Source organism: Miscanthus floridulus, chromosome 6, assembly GCF_019320115.1.
Source record: "Miscanthus floridulus cultivar M001 chromosome 6, ASM1932011v1, whole genome shotgun sequence".
NCBI classification, from domain to species: Eukaryota; Viridiplantae; Streptophyta; class Magnoliopsida; order Poales; family Poaceae; genus Miscanthus; species Miscanthus floridulus.
The window spans coordinates 67,446,796-67,469,691 of record NC_089585.1 but is presented as its reverse complement, the minus strand read 5'-3'; the positions used below and the strand labels follow the sequence as shown (position 1 = coordinate 67,469,691).

The window sequence follows — 22,896 nt, the reverse complement described above, 5'->3', positions numbered from 1 at the left end:
CCGATACTTTTGATGCAAAGTAATTCAATATTACCATGATCAGATATAAGTTTGAGTCTCTTGTGAGCAATCTCATAGAGGGACTCTCAATCTTTATGTGATCTCCCTCAAGGATATTGTCAGGACGATAGACCCATGTTGGAATGTCGCACCAAAAAGTGTCCACGTTTTGTCCACAATTTATTTCCCATGAATACATGCGGGTACTATGATAACACTAACTATACCAAATGAAAGATTAGAGAGAATTTACATTGCCTCCAAAAAGATTTATTTATTAAGTTCTTTGGACTCTACAGGTAGTTTTAAAATATCTGTTTGCATGTCTTACCTCGTAATCTAATTCAAAATTTTATAGTTTAATTAGAATATTTAGGTGATTGTATATATATAATATTCAATACAAGAATAATCTATGCATGATCTTCTTGAAAGATTTTTGCAGTGTAAAGACATCTTCGTTTTCTATGCATACCCATGCTAACGCTACGGTAAAAATAAAAGAACAATATATCAATTAAAAAATAAAAACAAAACTCATGCTCAAAGTCAAAGAGATAAATTATGGATGCTTGAATTTTGTTATCCATTATCTACCGGTGTGCCTATAAAATAGACTGAATAAACAATTAAACATAGATAGAAAACTAAATTAATGAAAGGATCATTGCAAGACATCAATCATCTCATAGCTTCGGACAATATCGCAAAGCTACTAAAAATTATAACCGTGCCCTCACCTCAAACATTGTCCAGATAAATGGATTACAATGAAAAAATAGATATCGGAGATTTCTTCCTGCCAATATAAAATATTATCTTAGCCACATCACGGAAAGGTCTATAAAGTAGAGTTTGTGAGCCTGCGACGCCGCACACTCTGTGACTGTTAAATTCATAAACTTTGCTTTTTGGATTAAATGTCACTTTAACGTTGGTATTTAATTTTTACAGTATTGTTATCTTATCATGCGATTCGTGTGTTTTTAGTATAAATTGTTAGTTATCCTATAGTAACACACGGGCACGCTACCTAGTATAAATATAAAGAATGAAAAAGACGACAAGAAAGATTGGCATTAGGCCATCTCCTTTTGATTCTTGACAAACATATCTGAAAGTTAACATGTGGGTTGTGGGTTGTGGGCATCAAATCAAAACAACAAAAAGGACATGGATTCAACCATAAGTAGCATTTGCCCTCCTTTTTAAAAAAAAAAATAAGAAAGGTACTGCATAGTTACAGGATTGTCAATCTTATCAACACCATCAATTTTTGGTAATTGTAGAACTCAACCAAGACACCCATTGAAGTGCTACATCTCTAGCTCACAACCCAATTAAGAGTAAGTTCTTGCAAGCCTAGCTCCCCAGCCATTATTAAACTGCATGAAGGGCTCCGAAATGAAGACCACTATTTGAAAAAAGAGTAAATGATTATTGTTTCCTTCCATGCATGATTATTGTTTCCTTCCATGTATGATTATTGTTTCCTTTCATGCATGTGGGCTCAAGTGATCGATTTGTTCATTTCAAAGCAGGCAGGGATCGTAGGGATGGTAGTTTCTTTTTCTATCACGCGGGGTATCGCACGGGGTGGGCAGACGGACGAACCAAACCAAATGTCGCACCAAAAGATATCCACGCTTTATTATTTTTAGTTGTAGTAGGAGATATTATATAGATGTGCTTAGTAAATCATTGAATTAGTTTAGTATTGTTAAGCTCTCTCTACTCTCACGTGAGCTGCACCTGCACTCAATTGATTGAAGCCATCCACCGCTCAGTACTACTGCTACTTGTTTGGCTGATCAGCCATGGTTGAAAGTACTGGTTGATTTGGTGTGAGAGAAAAAAACTGTTCATTGGCTGAAAAAGTATGGCTTATAAGCCAATCAAGCCCAAACGAACAGGGCGTTTGCAGCCCCAAAAGCACTAGCACTTAAGCAGGTCAAGGCCGCAAGGGGCAACACACATACGCACTCTCCTCTCTCCCTTTCTCTCTCTGTGCTTCTTTTCCCCTTCCCCTAGATCGACGACCATGGCTGCTTGGCTCTCCAAGGATTCCTACCCAAAATAAATCTTTGTGGTTTCTAGCTGCTATGCACTGGTTTTCCCCTTCGATTTCCCTTGATTTTCCCCCTCTCTGATGTGTGCAGGTCGTCGTCGACGGTGGCGTGCTCCACCGAGGTGTCGAGCTGGGCGGCCATGGCGCCCAGGCAGGGCCAAGGAACCCGTGTGTGCTGCTGTATGGTGGTGTGCAGGGGTTCAGAATCCTGCACCAGATACCCAACCTGATAGTGAGTTCTCTCCCACATCTTCTCTCTCTCTCTCTTTTACCTAGCCTGCAACTCTGTAACTCAACCTACATACCTGAGAGCTCTAGATGTGTAGATTTGAGGTTAGAGTTTTAGCCTAGGCCCAAGTATTTTTATGAGTATTTTTCTATTAAAGAAGGAATGCTAGTTCTTGCTCTTGTTCTGATAACAGTTGGTATCTCTTTTGACCCAATATATTATTGAACACCTAACTGCTGTGCTGCTCTAAAATAGATCAGAGATCCTCTCTATGGAATGGTGCTTTGTGTTCTTAGTAGAGAGGAAAAAAAAGAAATATTCTAAGACATGCCTGTGAACCTTACCTTAATCTTGATGATGTTTAGCTTCAATCTTAGGCTTATTTCCCTCAGACACTCACTCCTTCTCTTGCAGGTCTTGGTTGCTTCAAATGTGCTTCGAGAGTTGCTTGCAAGCACTAAGGCTCACTGGTGATTTCCTCTCCTGGTCAGCCCCCTTCCTTCTCACCCGGTCACCCCATGTCGCTCTCCATGGTGATCAAGTCACCATCTTGTATTGGTGGGAGAGTTGTTTTCTCATGCAAGGAGTGCATGGCGTGTTTGCCATGTTCGCTTGGCTGATAACCTGGCTTAAGGACTGTCGGCTGATTTGTGTTGAGAGACTGATTTTTTTGTAGGAGAAAAATACTGTTCATATACTGAAAAAGTTAAATGGCTGCTACTTCGATGGAGGCAAAGGCCCCTCTCACCTATACTGAGCTCTTCTTCTACTACTACCCTCTCCCAGCTTTCCCAGATATTTTAATCCTAGTCATGGCTTGGTCAAGGGAATTCACTATGCTGTTGAGCTGCTGCTAGTTGATTGGTTGGATCCTTTTCTGGAAGGGCATGGCTACACCCGATGTGTATCAAGTGTGAACTATAAGCATAGTGTTGAGTGTACTAGTACTAGAGTACTTTAATATGCAAAAGAATGGTGGCATGAGTCCTTTCTGTGGAGTAAATTTGGTCTACCAGTGTATATAAACACCACCATGGATTAATATTTGATTTATGCATTTTTATATCAGAGTGTATTAAATTGTCCAGCTTGTTGTAATTGATTTTTGTTTACTGTGCACTTAGCTGTGATTAACTATAAGCTAAAATGGTGGGTCGTTACACTAGCATATAACTAGCATAATAGCAATATAATTATAATATAACTAGCATAATAGCAATATAATTATAATATATAGTTTAGTATTAGATTACTATTGACCAGTCCACAAGTTAGATAACTACAATATCATATTTTCAAAGAATAGCAGGCATATATCTCCTGTGCCAAGATATTACAAAATTCTTTTCTCTGAACTTATGTTCTCTGATCCCCCTGGAAAAAAGAATTTATGTACTGTGAAGTTTCGATCCCTTTCTCAAAGATACAAAAACAAAAATGTGCACTTGCACTCCGAAGTTGTGACCATGCCGTAATAATTTATGAAGGCTGCAACTCACTATCATTTGCTCCTCAGCTATGTTATCTAACTCGGGTAGCACAGTCTGTAAGAACATGAACATTTTATGTACTGAAATTTTATACTATCTTGCTACTCAAAATGTATATTATCTTACGGTCTTGGTAAAGGAATATGAAGCCCCTCTTTGAACTGAAATTAAACATAATTTATTTGGTTGCAATTGCATTCTTAATAATGGCTGCAATTGTCCTTTTGACTTTCATCTTTCACTTTTTCTATTAAAGTCTCTTTGCAGATCTCCTTCATCTCTGCTGTTAAACTGGAGATTGTCTTTTGATCAGCAAAAGTCAGGAAGCACATATGCAACCAAGGATAGTTAAACACCGCATAGATTAACCCAACGACACAGACAGGCTGGACCACTCAGCGTAAGGCGCGGGCGCGCGGCTATACTTGGCCATCGGGCTAGCCCGGCTCGGCACGGCCCGGAGAATGTCGGGCCGGCACGGCACGCCGTGCCTCCCGTGCCGTGCCGCTGCGGGCCTCGTGCCTTGCCATCAGCCCAAGCATGAGCTTGTGGGCCTAAATCCGTGCCGTGCCGGCCTGCTAGGCACGGCCAAATCACCAGGCCGTGCCAGCCCGAGGCCCGTAGGGTTCAAAACACATCAAAAAATTCATCTCAACAAGAAGTATTCAAATTTGAAATATTTTTTTCCCAGAAGAGCTTCAAACCAAAACCATACACACAGATAACAAGAGGAAATTAAAAGGATAACTGAGCTGTGTGCAATGCTGCCTCATTAAAAACCTTTCTGAGTAAAACTCACCCTTGTGAGAAACCCCAGAAAGGAAAAAAGAGTGCAGCACAGCTCTAGTTATAAGTCTTAAACATATTCAAAGGTTTACATGATACATCACAGATACAGATCATAATCAAGTCTCAGGCACTCAGCTCACCTCTCAAGTCTCACACTCTCACTGTCTCAATCTCAACTCTCAACTCAAGAACCACCAGATGTAGAAGCCACAGATGCAGATGTGTTAGCAGAAGGAGCCCCAGAAGTAGATGCATCTTCATCAAGATAGAGATGCTCGAAGGAGTCTACCAGTTCTTGGTTGTCAACATCATGCTGCAGTCTTCTTTCACCCAGCTCCCAATCTTTTATGCAAGCAAGCATCTCCACATATTCAGGCAATAGTCGACGGCGCCGCTCCTCAAGTATTCTTCCTGTCAAGCTGAAACAAGATTCTAAAGACACTGTTGAAACAGGAACTGACATAATGTCTCTAGCCATGATAGAAAGCACTGAATATATTAGCTTATGGTCACGCCACCAGAGAAGTAGATCAAAGTCATCCTCATATGCAGTGACATTGTCACTGTCCAGATAAGCAGATAGCTCACAAGCAGTAGCAGAAGTAGATAAAGAAGGACTGGGAGCAGAGGCAGGGGAAGGTCCAACAACACTAGATGCTCCAGGGCCTCCAAAAATTCTTCCCCATGCCTGCTTCCTCTTACCTATGATGCTTGCAGGATGTGCAGCCCTCCTTTGAGACCTAACTGCACCAAACTTTTCTTCATACTTGTTAAACAACTTGAAAATTTTAGTTTTTACAATACCATAATAAGAACTGTAGTCAAAACCAGTTTTTTGTTGCATTATGGTAAGAACATTAAATAAACCTCTCATTTTACCTCTAGGATCAAGAATGAATGCAAATGAATACAACAGAGGTATGTCCTTACAATATTTTAGGTATTTAAGCTTCATAGGATAGACAATAGAAAACAGATTCTGGTCCTTCGAACTTTCATGCAAATGAGTTATAATATCTAACAGATGGTGCAGAATAAGTGGACTAGTTGGATAGTAAACACCAGAAAGAGTGATTGTGGAGTCATAAAAAACTTCCAGGAATTCAAGTATTTTATCAGCAATATACCAGTGACTTGCAGTTAACAACGTTGAGCCATAGTTGGAATTAATGAACATAGAAAAAACATCCTTATATGGAAGCAGGTGTTTAAGCATAAGATATGTAGCATTCCATCTAACATCCATATCCAAACCAAACTTTCTAGGTCTAACACCCTTAGCAATGCAAAAGTTCTTGAACAAAGCAATCCTTTGATTAGATGAATTCAAAAAGTTAATAGCAGTTCTGAAATTCTCAGTGTAAGGTTTGAACCTTTTTAAGCCAGATTTTACTATCAGATTAATAATATGGCAAGCACAACGTTGATGCAGAAGATGATACTTAACCTTATTAGGATCTGAAGGTGTAGGTGCAGGTTCAGAACCTAGATAACCAGCAAACATAGGTGTCAATGTTTACATAGCCTTAGCATTGGAAGAAGCATTGTCAAGAGTAACAGAGAACACCTTGTCAAGCAAACCAAATTCTTTAATCACACAAGCAACTTTTTCTGCAATATTCTCACCAGTATGTTTTTCCTCAATCAAGCGGAGACCAATTACCTTTTTCTGCAACTCCTAGTCAGCAGTCACATAATGAGCAACAACATTGATATAGTCTTTCTTTGCGTTACCAGACCAAATGTCTTATGTCAGACCAACAGAAGAAGCACCAGACAACACATAGTTCTTAATTATATTACATCGTTCATTAAAAAGTTTGCCAAGATCTCTAGTGGTGGTCTGTCTAGAGACCTTAACAAACCTAGGATTATGAGCTCTAACAATGTATTCTTCCCAAGCATCAATCTCACCAATTCCTAAAGGCAAATCAAGCTTAGCAATCAAACGACATAATTCAGATCTAGCAACTTCAGGTTTATAATCCTAGTTATAAACAGAACCATCAGGATTGTATGAAAGCCTAGATTGAACCCTAGCACGTTGATCAGTTTTAATCCTACATGATTTTTAGTGCCTTTTTAAGTGACCAGTGCCAGCAGCAGATCTAGTAGACAAGGTAGATTTGCACATCTTACAAACAGCCTTGGTGCAAATTCTAGAACCATTAATAACCTCATAGATCTCCTCAAAATCAGCCCACACAGGCGATTTGCGCTTACTAGTGTTACCTGTACCAGCAACCAAAGGAGCAGAGCTGTTGGAGTTCGCAGTCGTCGTCGCCCCTTCGCCACCGTCCGCGTCCACATCGATCGGAGCAGCAGAGCCATCCCCAAGATCGATACCGAACAACGCAGCAGCGTCGGCTCGAGTGTCGTCGTCGTTCTCGCCCTCTAGGGCCAGGCCAACCGGCAGGAGGCCATTCTCGTCGGCCATGGCCGCCTCTCCAGCCCCGTTCCTCGACGGTGCGGGTGGGCGCCTTGCTCGCTCTAAGCCGCAGCTAGAAGACGATGCATCGACTACCGACCTGCGAAACAATGGAAGAAGAAGAAATCAGAAGCATACATTGAAAGAAAAAGAAGAAATTAGAACATGGTTAGGGGTTAGGGTTTCACCTGCGCAGCCGAAGCCCGGTGCCGGAGAAGACGATGAGCACCCAGAGTCCAGAGAAGACGACACTCAGTCAGCAACGACGGCGGACGGCGGAGGAGGGACAAACAGAGACAACCAACTCACATAATCAACGAGATCTAGAGGGGAGATAGGGAGAGGGAGAAGGGAGAGGCAGGGACGGAGGGGAGGACGCCGGCGGGAGGCGGATCGTGCTCACCGGAGTCGGAGACACGAGGCGTCACTGGCCACTGCGTTTGAGAGCGGCGCGGCGGCTGGTGGTGGTGGGATGCAAATGGGCGAATGGGGAATTGGGGATTAGGGTTAGGTTACGAGCGGGAGTGCGGGACTGAGGGGTGGCCGGGAGCGGGGTGCCGCATCGGCCGCCTTTTATAGGTGGGGTCTGGGGTGGCGGCGTGGGGGGAGCCGTTGGCGAGCTGGGCCGCCTCCCTCTCGGGCCGCTGCTGGGCCTCCTCCAAAACCCCGTGCCGGGCCGTGCCAGCCCGCGGGCTCAACTTCCGGCCCAGGCACGGCCTGGCACTGCGTGCCGAGTCAGCCTGAGCCCGGTGGCCTATGGGCCGGGCCGTGCTCGTGTCGGGCCAAAAGGCCGGGCTTCGGGCCGGGCTGCCAGGCCTCGGGCTGCATGGCCAGGTATACGCGCGGCAAAGCCGTGTCTGGTTTTCTAGTTTTGTCTTAGAAAGCCCTAAAAAACAAGTCCATCTAATCACCAAGCTCTAAAAAAAAATCAGTCGGCCTCGGATGACGCGAGTGTACACTAAGAACGCCAAGCCCTGGGCCGCTTTTTGAGCTTGTGCACAAACGACCCTAGGAAGGGCTGCCCGCTTCATGTGTTCTTCCATGAATATCGGATTTGGATGATTATTTTCTCTCTTATTTGTTATATTTAATTATTTAGCTAATTTATAAAAAAAAATCAATGGCTCAGATTCATCTGTGTTGTTACCTCCAACCTCTCCGTCTTAAAATATAAGAGATATAATTTTGATCAAAAGTATAGAAAGAAGAATAATAGTTACTACATCAAATTAGTATCATTGGATACGTTATGAACTGTGTTTTTATATTTTACATCTTTGATGTGATAGATGTAAATACTCTCTATAAATTTAGTTAAACTTTATATGGTTTGATTGAGGATAAACTTGAATCCTTTGTATTTCAGAGCAGAGAGAGTAATAGGTAATCGGAGTACCATAGTATTGTCCTTTATGAAATAGTACATGCTGAGACATGTTGGTAAAAAATTAAAGGATAAAATGAGATTCCATGCACTAGTGGAGCTACACCTCGAGGTACAAAGCTAAAATTCAGATTATTGTTCAGCTGGTAACCATCCACAACTAACATATAGTATGCCTGTAAAAAGGTTGTTGGATTGTAATATTATGAGATTGTTAGTCTTATTACTGGCTAAGATACATTTATTTTTAGATTACGTACATATAAATTAAAGCTCAAAAAGTAGTCCCTAAGCAGGTTAGGACTACGAGATAGAATAAATTTATCAACGGGGCCGGCTTTGCTGCGGTGGTTTTACATTATGTAAATATTTTGTCTTGAAAAATAAAATAAAGTTGTCACCAACCATTAATTGCCACGTAACCACCTATGGTATGGGTGTGTTTGGATCCATCTAACTAAAATTTAAAGCTAAACCAGATAAAAGTTCTCCTAGGCATCTCCAAGAGTTCCATAAATTCCTTTCAAATCCTTGGTTTTTAGCGAGATGAGAAAAAATCATTCTCCAATAACTCCCCATTCATACTCCTAATCTTTTAGAACTTGGAAAAAGTCACCATATTCAGCGTAAAGTTACGCGCTTTCGAATTGCGCGTATCTTCTCTCCCCGTGTTTGTCGGCCAATCTTGGAAGGGCGCGGAAAGAATAAAGAGTAGGAAAGGGTTCCTGATGCAAATGTACGAGAGAAAAAATATATATAAGTAGTTAGCATAATTTAGGAATAGTATAGGATTCCTGACGTAAGATTGTCTTCTATATTTTAGGAGTGGATTATTAAAAACTCTTGGAGATGACCTTCTTTATTTCTTCCAATATTTTTTTAAGAGCTGTAAAACTCCATGTTTTTGGGAAGAACATATTGGGTACTCTTGAAGATGCTAAGCTTTAGCTAGCTAGGGTATTTGGATCCTCCAGCTAATAGACTCAACTAAACTTTCGTTGGGTTGAAATAGCTAAACTCAGCTGAATTTTAGCTAAGTCTTTTAGCTAGGCCATTTGAATCTCTAGCAGCTAAATTTAGCCGGTTAAATTTTAGTTGGTGAATCCAAATATGCCCTATGTGTGTGAGATAAAGCTCTTTAATTCCTCTCTCTTTATATAACTGCTATTTAAGAGCCTGCGCTCTAAATATTATTGGGAGCGCTTGCGGAGCGCCGCCCAGCTCCGGCGTAGACTACGTATGGTAGTCCCGAGCCACGTCATAGCGTAAATCACCGGGCTGCAAGAGTAATAGGCAATCCCGCAGGAGTAATACGTGTATGGTAATAACCTTTCGCGTGCACGGTAGTAAAGTGATTTTCGAGCCCGACGAACCCCGCAAATATCCGCTGCTTGCATTCACTCGCTGCCTCCAAACTCCGCCAGCATTCAATCGCCGGTGCCCTATTTACTAGCCCCACCGGCGGCGGCCCTCTCCTACCCCCACACTAGCAGAGCCGACGCTCTCTCCCTCCCCACTGACGCCGGCGCGACCCCCACTCAGGCTCAGGAGCCGTGCCCCGCAACCATTAGCAGCGGCACACACCAACCCACCACCCTGTCGCCGCCTCTCCCTTCACCAACGGCGGCCGCGCCCCCACAAGCCGGTCGCCCCTCCCCCATTCTCCAACACCGGCGGCACGGGTCCTTTCCACTACGGTGGAGGCGGCATCCTCCCCATTGCGATGGCCGTGGAGGCTCGACGCAAGGAGGCTTGACGGTGGCGCATGGCCCGTGGACCACATGCCCAGATCCGAGATGCCCTAGTGGCGGCCGCTGCGGTGGCCTCCCCATCGCACTCTCCCCATGGTGGTCGTCTGGGGCGACGAGCGTTCTTGCGGAGGCGGTGCTATGGCTATGGTGTCGGTGTTTCGAGTAAACACCAACGAGTAAATTTGTATATTGCGCGTCTGGTCTGGATAATGTGTCAAGAGGACACAAGGATTATACTGGTTCGGGTCGAATGTCCCTACGTCCAGTTTTGGGCTGCTCGTGTTACTAGCACTGAGTTTGTAGTAGGGAGTTATAAACTGGCGAGAGAGGGAGGAGCTCCCAAGTCTCTGTTGGAAAGAACGAATGGGTCCGAGAGCTTGGTCGCTGCTCAACTATGTGCTTGAGGTTCGACGCTGGTGCTCTTGATCTGATGCGGTGTGGTGAACCGATGTGAGTTCGATGCCCTTAGTGGGACGCCCTGCTTTCCCTTTTATAGGCCAAGGGAAAGCAGGGGTTACAACAGAAGGGAAGAGGGAAAAAAAGAAAGAGAAATAAGGCTCCTGTCGGTGTGTCATCCTCCTCTTCGCGTGGGTCCCGGTGACCCTGTAGATTGTGGTGGCAGCGGCATCGCACGGGGGTCCTATTGGCCGCTGTAGTGTACGTGCAGGTGTCGTGCGTCGTTCTTGTCTTCCATACCATCCGAGCGGACGGAATGGTCAAAGGGTCCCCTAATAGAGGACATACGAGGGGTTGGCGGTACAGTGCCAGTGAACTGACACCGGTTGACTGATGTTGGACGGTGGTCAGGCAGGGAGTTGGTAGTAGAGTGTTGGCCTATTGACATGATGGGCGACGTGAGTCTCCCAGCATGGCTTGATGCAACCGCCAGTCGCATCAGGACACACCCGAGACGTGCTCCCGGGCGTGCGCCTCCATGCCATAGTGGTTGAAGCGGTTCGGGTCCCACCTTGGGGCCACTGCTTTTGTTTGGTAGCAAATCCGACCCCCAGGGAACGGGCGAGGCGGAAATCTCACCCATGGGGCTAGGCTAGACAGAATCCGACCCTCGATGGTCAGACGAGGCAGAGCCCTCCCTGTGGGACTAGACGAGTCGGAGCCCACGTCTTGGGGTCGAACGAGGTGGAAACCTCGTCCTCGAGTCGGAGCCCACGCCTTGGGGTCGGACAAAGCGGAAACCTTGTCCTTAGGGTCAGACGAGGCAAAAATCTTGTCCTCAAAATTGGACGGGGCGTGGCCCGACCCCTAGGGTTCGGGCGAAGAGGAAACCTTGTCCTCGGGGTCGGATGAGGTGGAAACCTTGTCCTTGGAGTCAAACGAGGCGTGGCCCGGACCCTAGGGGTCGAACGAGGCAGAAACCTCATCCTCGGAGTTGGACGACGCGTGGCTTGACCTCTAGGGGTTGGACAAGGCGGAAACCTCATCCTCAGAGTTGGACGAGGCGTGGCTTGGCCCCTAGGGGTCGGACAAGGCGGAAACCTCATCCTCAGAGTTGGACGAGGCATGGCCCGCCCCCTGGGGGTCAGACGAGGAGGAAACCTTGTCCTCGGAGTTAGATGAGGCGTGGCCCGGCCCCTAGGGGTTGAACGAGGCCACAATTGCGTCCTTAACCATCGGATGAGGCGATGTGATGCTCATTAATCCTTTGTCTTGGATGCCTAGGTATAGATATCCGACAGTAGCCTCCGAGCCTTTGGAGGAGTGAGACACTCCTGCAAAGGCTTTTTGCGATCCGTTGCTTGAGGGCGCATGGGAGTACTTTTCATTATTATCGCTTTACAGGATGGCAAGCTGCATATGACACTCGTCGTTTGTCTGTGATTGCGTGTTTGGTCTCTTTGCGATGCCGAGCCCTTGAGCCCCCGCGTGTAGCAGGGGTCCGATTGGGGGGTCGGTTCGTTTAGTGATCGTCATCCCTCACGCGCCTATTCGGTAGGACGGAGGGGCTGAGCCATGACGTGCTTTCCTCGCTGGATGGAGCACGGTGCTCGGTGAGTTGTTAATGGGCTTGTTCGAGTGGAGCCCTAGCATCCCCTTCATGGGGGGCTGGTTCGAGATCAGCTGGTGACTGACTCTAGATTCTTGGTGGCCGGTCCATATAGTTCCTAGATCCATTCAGCTGGTTCAAGGGCTCGATGCCTTTCTTTGAGGAAAAAACATGGACCCTACATCATCCAAGACTCGAAACAAGGGTCGGGATGCCCATGGCGCTTCGTGCGCTTCAGGTACTAGCCGCTAGCAGGCCCATCCTTAACCTCCCCTCACTCTAAGGTGCCCTAGAGCGACCATGAACCCACTGGTGGGCCAACCTTCGAACCCCTGGGCGTTAATGGGCCATAGGAGCATTTTTAGCTCTGTATCCCACTTACCTGCGGTGGCCCGTAGCCTTTGAAGATGAACCGTCGCCCGGCGGATCCTTTGCGGGGAAGATTTAGATAGGCATGTGCTCATCTCTCGAGGCGGTGATGTGACTGATGTTGCACGGAATAGTGAGGGCACGAGCCCCAAAAGAAATAGATCTGGTGAGGCATGGGGCGCGTTAATTTAGGTGGACGGTTCGCCCCTCGCCCATTCTGCCCTTACCTTATAAATGAAGCAGTTTCTCCCCAACCTTCGTACGTGCAGCCACATCCTTGCCCCTCTAATCTTTCTGCCTTTTGCTCTCGAGTTCCAGCCTTTGTTCCCCTGTTTCCGCTCCACCACCAGTGAAGCTCTTGCTCTCTAGCCCTACGCCATTGCCGGATCTTCTGCATCACCATCATCGTTCCTTGATGGAGCCATGGCCTCGCTCTGACGTCCTCCAAGCGCACATGGAGGGTCTAGTTAAGAAAGGCCTTCTCCACCCAAGGACCATGGTGGAGTGGATCATACCTGGTGGTGAGGATGAGCCATCACCGCCCGATGGCTACATCATTTCCTTCAGCCCCTTTGAAAGGTCCTTGTTTGGTTTTGGTAATTGAGTGACAACCTAGGTGGACTAATTGTGTTTATGTGAGATACACAGGTGATTAGTCCACAGGTACATGTGTGTGAGCAACATATGCCATGAAGGTGAAAATGGCTTGGAGATGTTGCAAAGCTCACACATGTGATGATGAAGGAGCTTAAATGCACATGAGACAGGACATTGAGTCATATGATCAAGGTGGAGAAGATCAAGACAAGACTTGGCTTGATGGGCCGGTTGCAAGCGTGAAGGGCAAGTCGAAGGCTTTGGAGTGATGGACCACATGGCGGTGAAGCTTGAGCAAGACTTGGCGCCGATAGACGATGGCAACGGTGAAGAGCAAGTAAAGTCAAGATCGATGAACCAATATGATCATGTGATGATATAAAGTGGATCATATCATTGTTGATCTTGTTGGTGCATGTGTTGCATCGATATTGGAGGAGATGGAATGGAATGCGCAAGGCAAAGGTATAACCTAGGGCATTTCATTTCACCGGTCATAGGTGTGTAGAGAAGTTTATGACCGGATTTAGGATAAATGGCCGTACTATCAAGAGGGGCAAACAGGTTTGCATATCGGTCATCTAGTGCCACTCGAGTGATCTAACTTTGCATCGTCGCTAGGATCGAGTGGCGTGGCGAGTTGAGTGGCTAACATCCTTTGGGAAATGATTGTGAAAATGCTAACACACATACACATGGTGGTGTACACTTGGTGGTGTTGGCACATTTACAAAGGAGGTGGTGTCTGCAGAGTTGAGATGGGTTTTGGTCCCTCTCTCCCTCCCGCCGAGCTTGCGCTTTCGGGAAAATGGAATGCCTATTTTCTATTACGCCGGATGCAAGTTCTTGTGGTTGGCACATTGGAGCAAGGGTGAAGAAGTTAGAAGTGAAAACGAGTTGATCGCGAAGACGCTGGCGTCGGTCAACTGACCGGACGCTGGGTCTGAAAGCACCGGACGCTAGCAGGCTGCGTCCGGTCAGGCTGATGTACGGTGACGTAGAAGCTGGAGTGTGACCGGACGCTGGGCTGCGTCCGATCAAGTGTGACCGGACGTGTCCGGTCGAGGTCGGTACCTTACTGGAAACGACCGGACGCTGGGGGTTCAGCGTCCGGTCAGTTGAAGCTGCTGCGTCCGGTCAGGTCAAGTGACCGTTAGAATCGGGACACGTGGCCATCTACGGGCGACCGGACGCTGAGGTCTAGCGTCTGGTCAACACGACCGGAGCGTCTGGTCGGCCCAACTTTTGCCCAGTGAAGGGGTAACGGCTAGTTTAGCCCTTGGGGCTATAAATAGAAGTGGCCTTCGGCCATGGCTGGTGTTGAGCACCTTGGGGGACTTTGTGTCCATGCTTGAGAGTGCTTAGGAGCCCTCCATCTCACACATACTTGATAGCGATCATCCGATTGTGTGAGTGAGCGATTCTAGTGCGATTGCATCATGAGGTTGCATCGAGTGGCACTAGGTGATCGAGTTGCAAGCCGGTGGTGCTTGTTACTCTTGGAGGTTGCCACCTCCTAGATGGCTTGGTAGTGGTCTCCGTGGAAGCCCGCAAGAAGCTTGTGCGGCGCTCCGGAGAAGAGCTTGTGAGGGGCATTGTGCTCGCCCCACGGGAGCCGCGAAGAGCAACTCTAGTAAAGCGTGTCATTGAGCTACCCTCACTCAAGGGGTAGGTTCTTGTGGTGCCCGACGTGTGGGCTTAGCGGGTGATGCTAATTAGCCGCCGAACCACCAAGTGAGCGGTCGACACAACGGGGACTAGCGTGTTGGCAAACACGTGAACCTCGGGAGAAAAATCATCGTGTCAACCTTGTTCTTCCCGTTGGTTTGCATCCCCATTACACAAGCTTGCAATTACTTTTATACATATTAAGCTTGTGTAGTTGCTCTTGTAATTAGATAGCTTGTGTAGCTTGCTAATTACCTTCTTGCTTGTGTAGCATAGAAGTAGCTCCCTTGCGTGGCTAATTTGGTTTTAGTAACCTTGTTAGTCACATTGCTTAGTTTGTGTAGCTAAGTATTTGCACTCTCTAATTAGGCATTGGTTGCCTTGTTATTGAGCATTGCTAGTGAGCTTTGTTAGCTTTGTGCTTTTGCTTACTAGCATGTGTAGGAGCTCTCTTGTTGCTTAAGATACTAGTGGCATAGGTTTGTGTAACCTTGCTCCTAGAATTGTTTAGGAGAGCTCTAACTAGCCCGGCACCTTTGTTGCATAATTGTTATCTTTGCAAGGTGCTAGTGAACATATATAGTGGGGTATAATCTTGGCTAGACCGATAGTTTTAATTCCGCATTTGTATCGGTTAGCCGACGCGATTAAGTTTTAGAAAAGACTATTCACCCCCCCTCTAGTCGCCATCTCGACCCTTCACCCTTCCATGAGCGTGGGCTCATGACTCCTCCCCACCGATTCCTCCGAGGGCTACTGCACTACTACAGGATTGAGCTGTAGCATCTAAATCCCAACGGGATTCAGCACCTCAGCCTTCGTCGCGCTGTGTGAGGGGTATCTGGGGATTGAGCCCCACTTTGAGCTATGGAAGTACTTCTTCGTCGTCGAGCTGCAGAAGGAGGAGAGGAAGAAGCCAGACCTAGCGGTGCCGGTGGGATGTGCGAGCATCCATCTTTGAGGCAGCCGATCATCAGAGTACATGTCCATCCCGTTATCGATGTCCAACAAGGGGTGGAATAAGCTCTGGTTCTACCTGAGAAAAGATGACGATGCCCCACTGCCGATCTTCATCGGCCGCCTGATCAAGGAAGCACCGAACGTGTGGAGGTATGGGCCCATCAAGAGGTTGTAGAAGAGGCTCGGTGACTACCTCAAAGCCATGGTGACTCTGAAGGGCCATAGTCTATGCAGGACCGGTGTCGTCAGGGTGTACCACATCAGGAGGCAGGTGCCGCTGATGGTGTGCACTCTTCTGATGTGGAAGATGACACTGGATTCCACGCCCGAAGGGACGGTGATGGTCGCCGATGAGGCCCTCAACATCGGCGAAATGGCACAACGCCTCAAGGAGGCGATGGAGTGCCTAGCAGATCCATCGGTGGATCTAGCCCTGGTGTACTCAGTCCCAGGGCATCCCGCGATGTAGCCGAACATGGGTTTCGTCGAACTGGTATGCCATCTTTGAGTCTATTTCCTTGGCCGGCCCTCCTTTGTTCTCATATTCCAAGCGCCAAGATTTGTAGCCCAGCCTCATCGTCTATGAGTCTGACCCACCACTGCTAGAGGACACAACCAGGAGTGCGGCGAACTGCGCCACGGTCGAGGCGGCAAAGGCGAAGAAGGAGCGGAAGAAGGCGAAGGAGTGAGCGAAGCTCCAGCGTGGAAAGCGCCGGCAAGGCTCAGAGGAGAGTGATGATGACGACGAGGAGGAAGAGGAGGAGGATGAGTCTAACCCCAACATCCCATGGGGCACGCTTGCGCTTGAGGATGAGTAGGCTGACACGGGGCAGGTGAACTTGAACGCGATTTTGCAGCACGCCCTAGCGCAAAACAAAGAGGATGTGCCTCCAAGATCATCAGCGGAGGATGCGCCCCTAAGGTTGGTGGAGCAAGTCTGTCCCGCTCCGATCAACCCCACCGTGGTGACCCTGATTCCACAGCAAGCCCTGGCACAAACCAAAGAGGATGCGCCTCCAAGATCAGCGGGGGAGGACGCGCCCCCAAGGTCGGAGGAGCAAGTCCGCCCCGCTCCAACTGACCCCACCGGGGGATCGAAGCGGCCAATTGCTAATGTGGTGAAGTCAGGGTGGAGCGACCAGCCCCTGAAATGCTCTCGGATTATGGCATCGAGGTGAGTTAAAGATTTCTTCACCCTTTCATTGCGTTCTTAGATTTCATCGTGTGACACTGGTGCTTTCCGTAGGACCATCCCTAGCAACCGCCTGGTGTTGGCACCATAGATGATCCTAGCGCACCAACCAATCCCCTAGGAGCCTACTAGTGTGGTGCTGGGTGAGCGCCATGATGGCGTCGAGGTGGGCACAGCGCTGCCTGAGAAAGTGGGGGAGGCAGAGGCGCCGATTGCGCTGGAGGAGGCGCTCATGGAAATGGCGCCCGCTTCGGTCGACGAGCCCAAGGTGGGGTAGATGGGAGGAGGCGCGACCGAGGCGTCCCCTATAGATGCAACAATGGCTCGGACTTTGGAGCCCGAGCTGCCAGCCTCCTCTACCATCGGAGGGTCCGCTCCCAAGGGAGCGCCGGTGATGAAGGAGGTACCGTCGGCTCCCGTCGGGCCGACGACAATGGTTGCAACGGTAGACTCCTTGGTTGGGGCTAGGCCCTCCCAGTCCCTTGTCTGCCTAGGCGATGATCTGCTCACATGGGGAAGAAACTGGCTCCTTTGGGCTAGGCGGCTAGACTCGAGTGACTTGGTATTCACCCTCGATGACCCAGCGGAGGTGAAGGACTGGACGAGCACATGCTCGGGACTTGAGTCTGCAATCCGCTCTCTGACCGACGCGTTGGGGGCGTTGAAGTATGGCGTTGCCCCAGCCAGCCAGGTTTGTTGTGTCTTAGCGTTTTCTACTTTCAAGCCTTGTTTAAATAATTATAACCTGATTTTTTTGCAGTCCCTTCTGATGCACAGCTGGGAGAAGTCCCTATTCCTCCGTCGCGAGAGGTAGGTCTGGGGCATGCTGCCAAAGTGTTGCGGCTACAAGAGGAGGTGGCGAGCCTCCAGACCAAGGAATGGGAAGCCCATCAACATGCCGATGAGGCCGAAGACAAGCTCAAGGCTGTGGTTGCCAAGGCTGGGGAAGATGCCGCGGAGCTTGGACAACTCTACCTGGCCCTCGACCTTGCTCGATGCGCGCTCAAAAATGTGTAGAAGTCAAAGGAAGAAGCCGAGGGCCTGGCCGCCGCCTTGCCGGGGATGTTGGCGTGCTCCAGAGGGAGAAGAGGGTCCTTGAGGAGCAAGTAAAAGGTGAGGCTCTGGTTACCTTTTTGCTTGACGTTTGCAATCGGCTTTCTGATGCTCTTTGATGGTCGACTTGGGCAGCCCTATGGGGGCAACTCTCCGAGGTGCGAAGTCAACTCTAGTTGGAGAGCGATGACCATGACGCCTTGCGCGCTGCCATCGGGTTGGTCTTCGATGACCTCGGGGTCACCCTAGCCGTGGAGACGAGCTCGCTCGCAGTCCAGGTTAGCCAGATCCCAGATCGGGTGCGCGCGCTCGCAAGGGAGGCCAGGTACACCAGCGTCCTTTGTGCGTTCACCATCGCCCGCTCCCACTACATCAACATCGACTTGCTAGTGATCAGCGAGGGCTTCACGCCTAGCTACACTGACGCCGAGCTAGATGAAATTGAGAAGGAGGCGGCTCTCTCGGCGCAGGACCTGGCGGAGAAGGTCGGAGAAGAAATCTTGTCAAAGGGTGTTTAGTTAGATAGCTGAGTCTGGCGGCGGTCCTTTTGTAAAGACTTTTATTATGGCCAGAAATGTTGTTTGGCCTTTATATATATATATATATATATATATATATATATATATATATATATATATATAGTTCATTGCGATCCATCCTTTGTTTTATGTTAAGGCACTAGAAACTTAAGTTCTGAGTGACTAAGTAATGATCACGCTGGTGAGCAAGTGATGCCATAGCCATGGGGGCGTAGGCTTTTTGCATTGTGACCAACTTTACTCATAGTTAGTTTTTGGTAACTCTTATTTCTAGGTCTTGTCATAAAAAGAAGGGTCAGATGGGAAAATGTTTCTGAGTATATGTATTCCTATCAGCCCCCGAGTAAAACCTGACCCTAGGTAGTTGCTGGGGTCGGGTGTTACTGAATACCAATCAGATCGGAAGCGAACCCGATAGGAGGTAACATTTTTTAGTTTTTGCATAAACAATACTTAGTTTGATAAGCATATCGAAAGCTTTGGAACAGAAAGATTAAGGGTAAAAGCGACATAGCTACTCGATGTTCCAGGTGTTGGCGATGGCTTTGCCATCATCAGTCTTGAGCTTGTAGGTGCCGAGTTAGAGTACTTCTGCGATGATGTACGGTCCTTCCCATGACACCGAAAGCTTGTGGCGATTTTTGTTGCTCTGGATGCGGTGAAGGACTAAATCACCTATACCGAAGGCGCGACCCCGCACGCGTTAGCTATGGTACCACCATAGTGCCTGCTGGTATTTGGCTGAATGGAGCAGGGTGATGTCGCGTGCTTCGTCAAGCAGGTCCATGGCATCTTCCAAAGATGCTTCATTTCCCTGCTCGTTGTAGGCCTTGACCCTTGGCGCTCCATAGTTGAGGTCAGGAGGGAGGATGGCTTCAGAGCCGTAGACCATGAAAAATGGCGTGTAACCAGTTGCTGGGCTGCTGGACATCCTTTGGCTCTAGAGTACCACAGGAAGCTCGGTGACCCATCGTCCGCCAAACTTTTTCAATCGGTTGAAGATCCTAGGCTTGAGGCCCTGTAGGACCATGCCGTTTGTGCGCTTGACCTGCCCATTCTTGTGGGGGTGCACCACAGCGGCCCAGTCAACGCAGATGTGATATTCATCATAGAATTGGAGGAACTTCTTCCCGGTGAACTGCGTGCAGTTGTCCATGATGATGGAGTTTGGGACTCCAAAGCGATGGACGATGTCCGTGAAGAACAACACGGCCTGCTCGGATTTGATCATGGTGATCGGCCGAGCCTCTATCCACTTTGTGAACTTGTCGACAGCGATAAGTAAGTGCATAAAGCCCCCGGGCGCCCTCTTGAGGGGCCCTACCAGGTCGATCCCCCAGACCGCAATAGGCCATGTGATGGGGATCGTCTAGAGCGTTTGGGCCGGTAGGTGAGTTTGTCGAGCATAGTACTGGCACCCTTTGCATGTGCATACGACCTGCTCAGCGTCGGCCACCGCGGTTGGCTAGTAGAAACCTTGCCGGGATGTGTTTCCGACCAAGGTTCTAGGTGCGGCGTGATGTCCGCAGACCCCTCCATGGATGTCTTCTAGCAGGTCCTTCCCCTATTCGGTGGGGATGCAACGCTGTAGGATTCCGGTGTGGCTACATTTGTAGAGCTCCCCTTTTATGACGACGAAGGACTTGGCACGACGCGTGAGCCGTCGGGCCAACATCTTGTCAGCAGGGAGCACCTCATGGAGGAGGCAATCAAGATAAGGTGTTCTCTAGTCGATCAAAGGGTTAGGCTTGGACCCTAGGTCTTTGATGAGTTCCATGGCCTCAGGGTCAGATGCAACTAAGAGTCGGTCAGCCCCCGAGCCCAGAACTGGCGGCTCATTGCTGGCCTGTTCTGGTTCCTCGTATCAGACAGAGGGCTTGTGTAGGTCACTAGTGAAGATGCCGGTGGGGATTGGCTCTCGGCTCGATGCCATCTTTGCTAACGTGTCGGCTACTTCGTTGAGCCACCTTGGGATATGGTTGAGCTCGAGGCCATTGAACTTGTCCTGCAACTATTGGACCTCATGACAATACACAACCATCTTGGTGTTGTGGCAGCTTAGCTCCTTCATGACCTCATGCGCACCCCGAGGGGGGAAACAAAAACTAGCCTAACCCCGACGCCCTTCTTCATCAGTGATCCATCGAAGTACATAGTCCAGTACTCCTGATCAATGGCCACCGGTGGCATCTGGGTCTCAGTCCATTTGGCCACAAAGTCAGCTAGTACCTGAGACTTAATGACCATTCGTGGGGCGTACGTGACGCCCTGATCCATCAGCTCGAGTGCCCATTTCACGATTCTCCCCAAGGACTCCCGGTTTTGGATAACCTTGTCGAGGGGGAAAGATGACATGATGGTCACCTGGTGTGAGTTGAAGTAGTGGCACAGCTTCCTCTTGGTGATCAGGATGGTGTATAGGAGCTTCTGGATCTAGGGGTAGCGTGTCTTGGAGTCAGACAAGACTTCGCTAACGAAGTACATAGGGCATTGTACCTTGAGGGCATGTCCCTATTCTCCCCGTTCTACAACCAAGGCAGCGCTGACCACCTAAGTTGTAGCTGCGATGTAGAGTAGGAGTGGCTCTCCCTCAACCGACGGGACCAGAATTGAGGCCTTCGTTAGGAGCACTTTGAGCTTGTCAAGCGCTTCCTGAGCCTCAGGCGTCCACGCAAATCGGTCTGTTTTCTTCAGGAGCTGGTAATGGGGGAGCCCTCGTTCGTCGAGTCATGAAATAAAGCGGCTAAGCACTGCGAGGCACCCAGTAACCTTCTGAACTCTCTTTAGGTTGGGAATTGGACCCATCTTTGTGATGGCTAAGATTTATACCGGGTTTGCTTCGATGCCATGCTTGGAGACAATGAATCCGAGCAGCATGCCCCTTGGGACCCCAAAGATGCATTTTTCGGGGTTGAGCTTGATGCCGTTCTCCCGGAGGTTCCTAAAGGTCTGCTCCAGGTCAGCCACGAGCTGGTCGGTCTGCTTGGACTTGACTATGATGTCATCCATGTAAGCCTCAACAGTCCGCCCGATGAGGTCTCCAAAACATTTGGTCATGCAACGCTGGTATGTAGCCCTAGCGTTCTTGAGTCCAAACGGCATTGCAACATAGCAGAACGATCCGAACGGGGTGATGAAAGAGGTCGCGAGCTGGTCGGACTTTTTTATCATGATCTGATGGTACCCGGAGTACGCATCAAGGAAGCATAGGGTTTCACACCCTAAGGTCGAGTCAACTACCTGATCTATGCATGGCAAAGGAAACAAATCCTTTGGGCACACCTTTATTGAGGCTCATGTAGTCAACACACATTCTCCATTTCCCACTTTTCTTTTTTATAAGAATAGGATTGGATAACCACTCTGGGTGGTATACTTCTTTGATGAAACCCGCCGCCAAGAGCTTAGCGATTTCCTTGTCGATGAGCCTCCTCTTCTCCTCATTGAAGCGGCACAGGCATTGTTTGACCGGCCTAGAACCCGGTCTGATCTTCAAGGCATGCTCTGTGACTTCCCTTGGAATTCTCAGCATATCTAAGGGTTTCCACGCAAAGATGTCTTGATTGGCGCAGAGGAAGTCGATGAGCGCGCCTTCCTACTTAGGGGAGAGGTCGGTGCCGATGCCCACCATCTTGTCGACGGAGTTATCAGGGTCGACAAGGACCTCCTTGGCGTTCTCTGTAGGCTCAAAGGATCCGGCCACCCACTTCATGTCGGGTGCTCCTTCAGCGATGTCCTTCCCGATTGCTGCAAGCTCCTTAAAAGCGAGGGTTGCCGAAGCAAGCTCGCAACTCTTGACCTCGCACTCATAGGCCCTCTAAAAAGAAGTGTCGACGGTGATGACCCCACATGGGCCTAGCATCTTGAGCTTGAGGTAGGTGTAATTGGGAACGGCCATGAACTTCACGTAACATGGTAATTGGGAAATGGCGTGGTAGACCGAGGGCAACCTGACTACCTCGAAGGTGAGGGTCTCTGTCCTATAGTTGGATAGATTCCCAAAGGTGATAGGTAGGTTGATCTGCTCGATTGGTATGGCCTGCTTTCCCAGCACGTTGCTGTGGAAAGGCGCCCTGGTCGGTCGGATGCGCGCTCGATCGATGCCCATAGCGTCGAGCGTCTCAGCATACATGATGTTGAGGTCGCTGCCTCCATCCATCAGTACCTTAGTGAGCCGCTTCGTGCCACGATAGGGTCGACCATGAGCGGGTACTTGCTTGGGTGTGTGACGCTATCTGGGTGGTTGGATCGGTCGAAGCTTATGGGAGACCCTGACCATTTAAGGAAAGCGAGCATGGCGGGCTCGGCTTCATAGACTTCTCGATGTGTGAGCTTCTATCGACGCTTGGAGTCGTATGCCTCTGGCCCACCGAA

The 22,896-nt window shown here is 48.7% G+C and overlaps 1 protein-coding gene across 1 annotated transcript; it reads right to left on the bottom strand.

The window, feature by feature from the left end:
* Positions 1 to 22,117: 22,117 nt before the first annotated feature.
* LOC136460648 (uncharacterized) lies at positions 22,118 to 22,681 on the bottom strand. Its single transcript, XM_066460270.1, has 2 exons — positions 22,481 to 22,681; positions 22,118 to 22,279 (listed from the first exon to the last, which is right to left on the bottom strand). The coding sequence occupies exons 1-2, from the start codon at positions 22,679 to 22,681 to the stop codon at positions 22,118 to 22,120; spliced, it is 363 nt and encodes a 120-aa protein (XP_066316367.1).
* Positions 22,682 to 22,896: the final 215 nt, after the last annotated feature.

Bases quoted from the DNA above. Each gene is read 5' to 3' on its own strand.
- LOC136460648 (XM_066460270.1), bottom strand. From the start codon at position 22,681: ATGGATGGAGGCAGCGACCTCAACATCATGTATGCTGAGACGCTCGAC. The intron at 22,280-22,480 runs GTAGTCAGGTTG...CTCGCTTTTAAG, and splicing joins CAGAGACCCTCACCTTCGAG to GAGCTTGCAGCAATCGGGAA.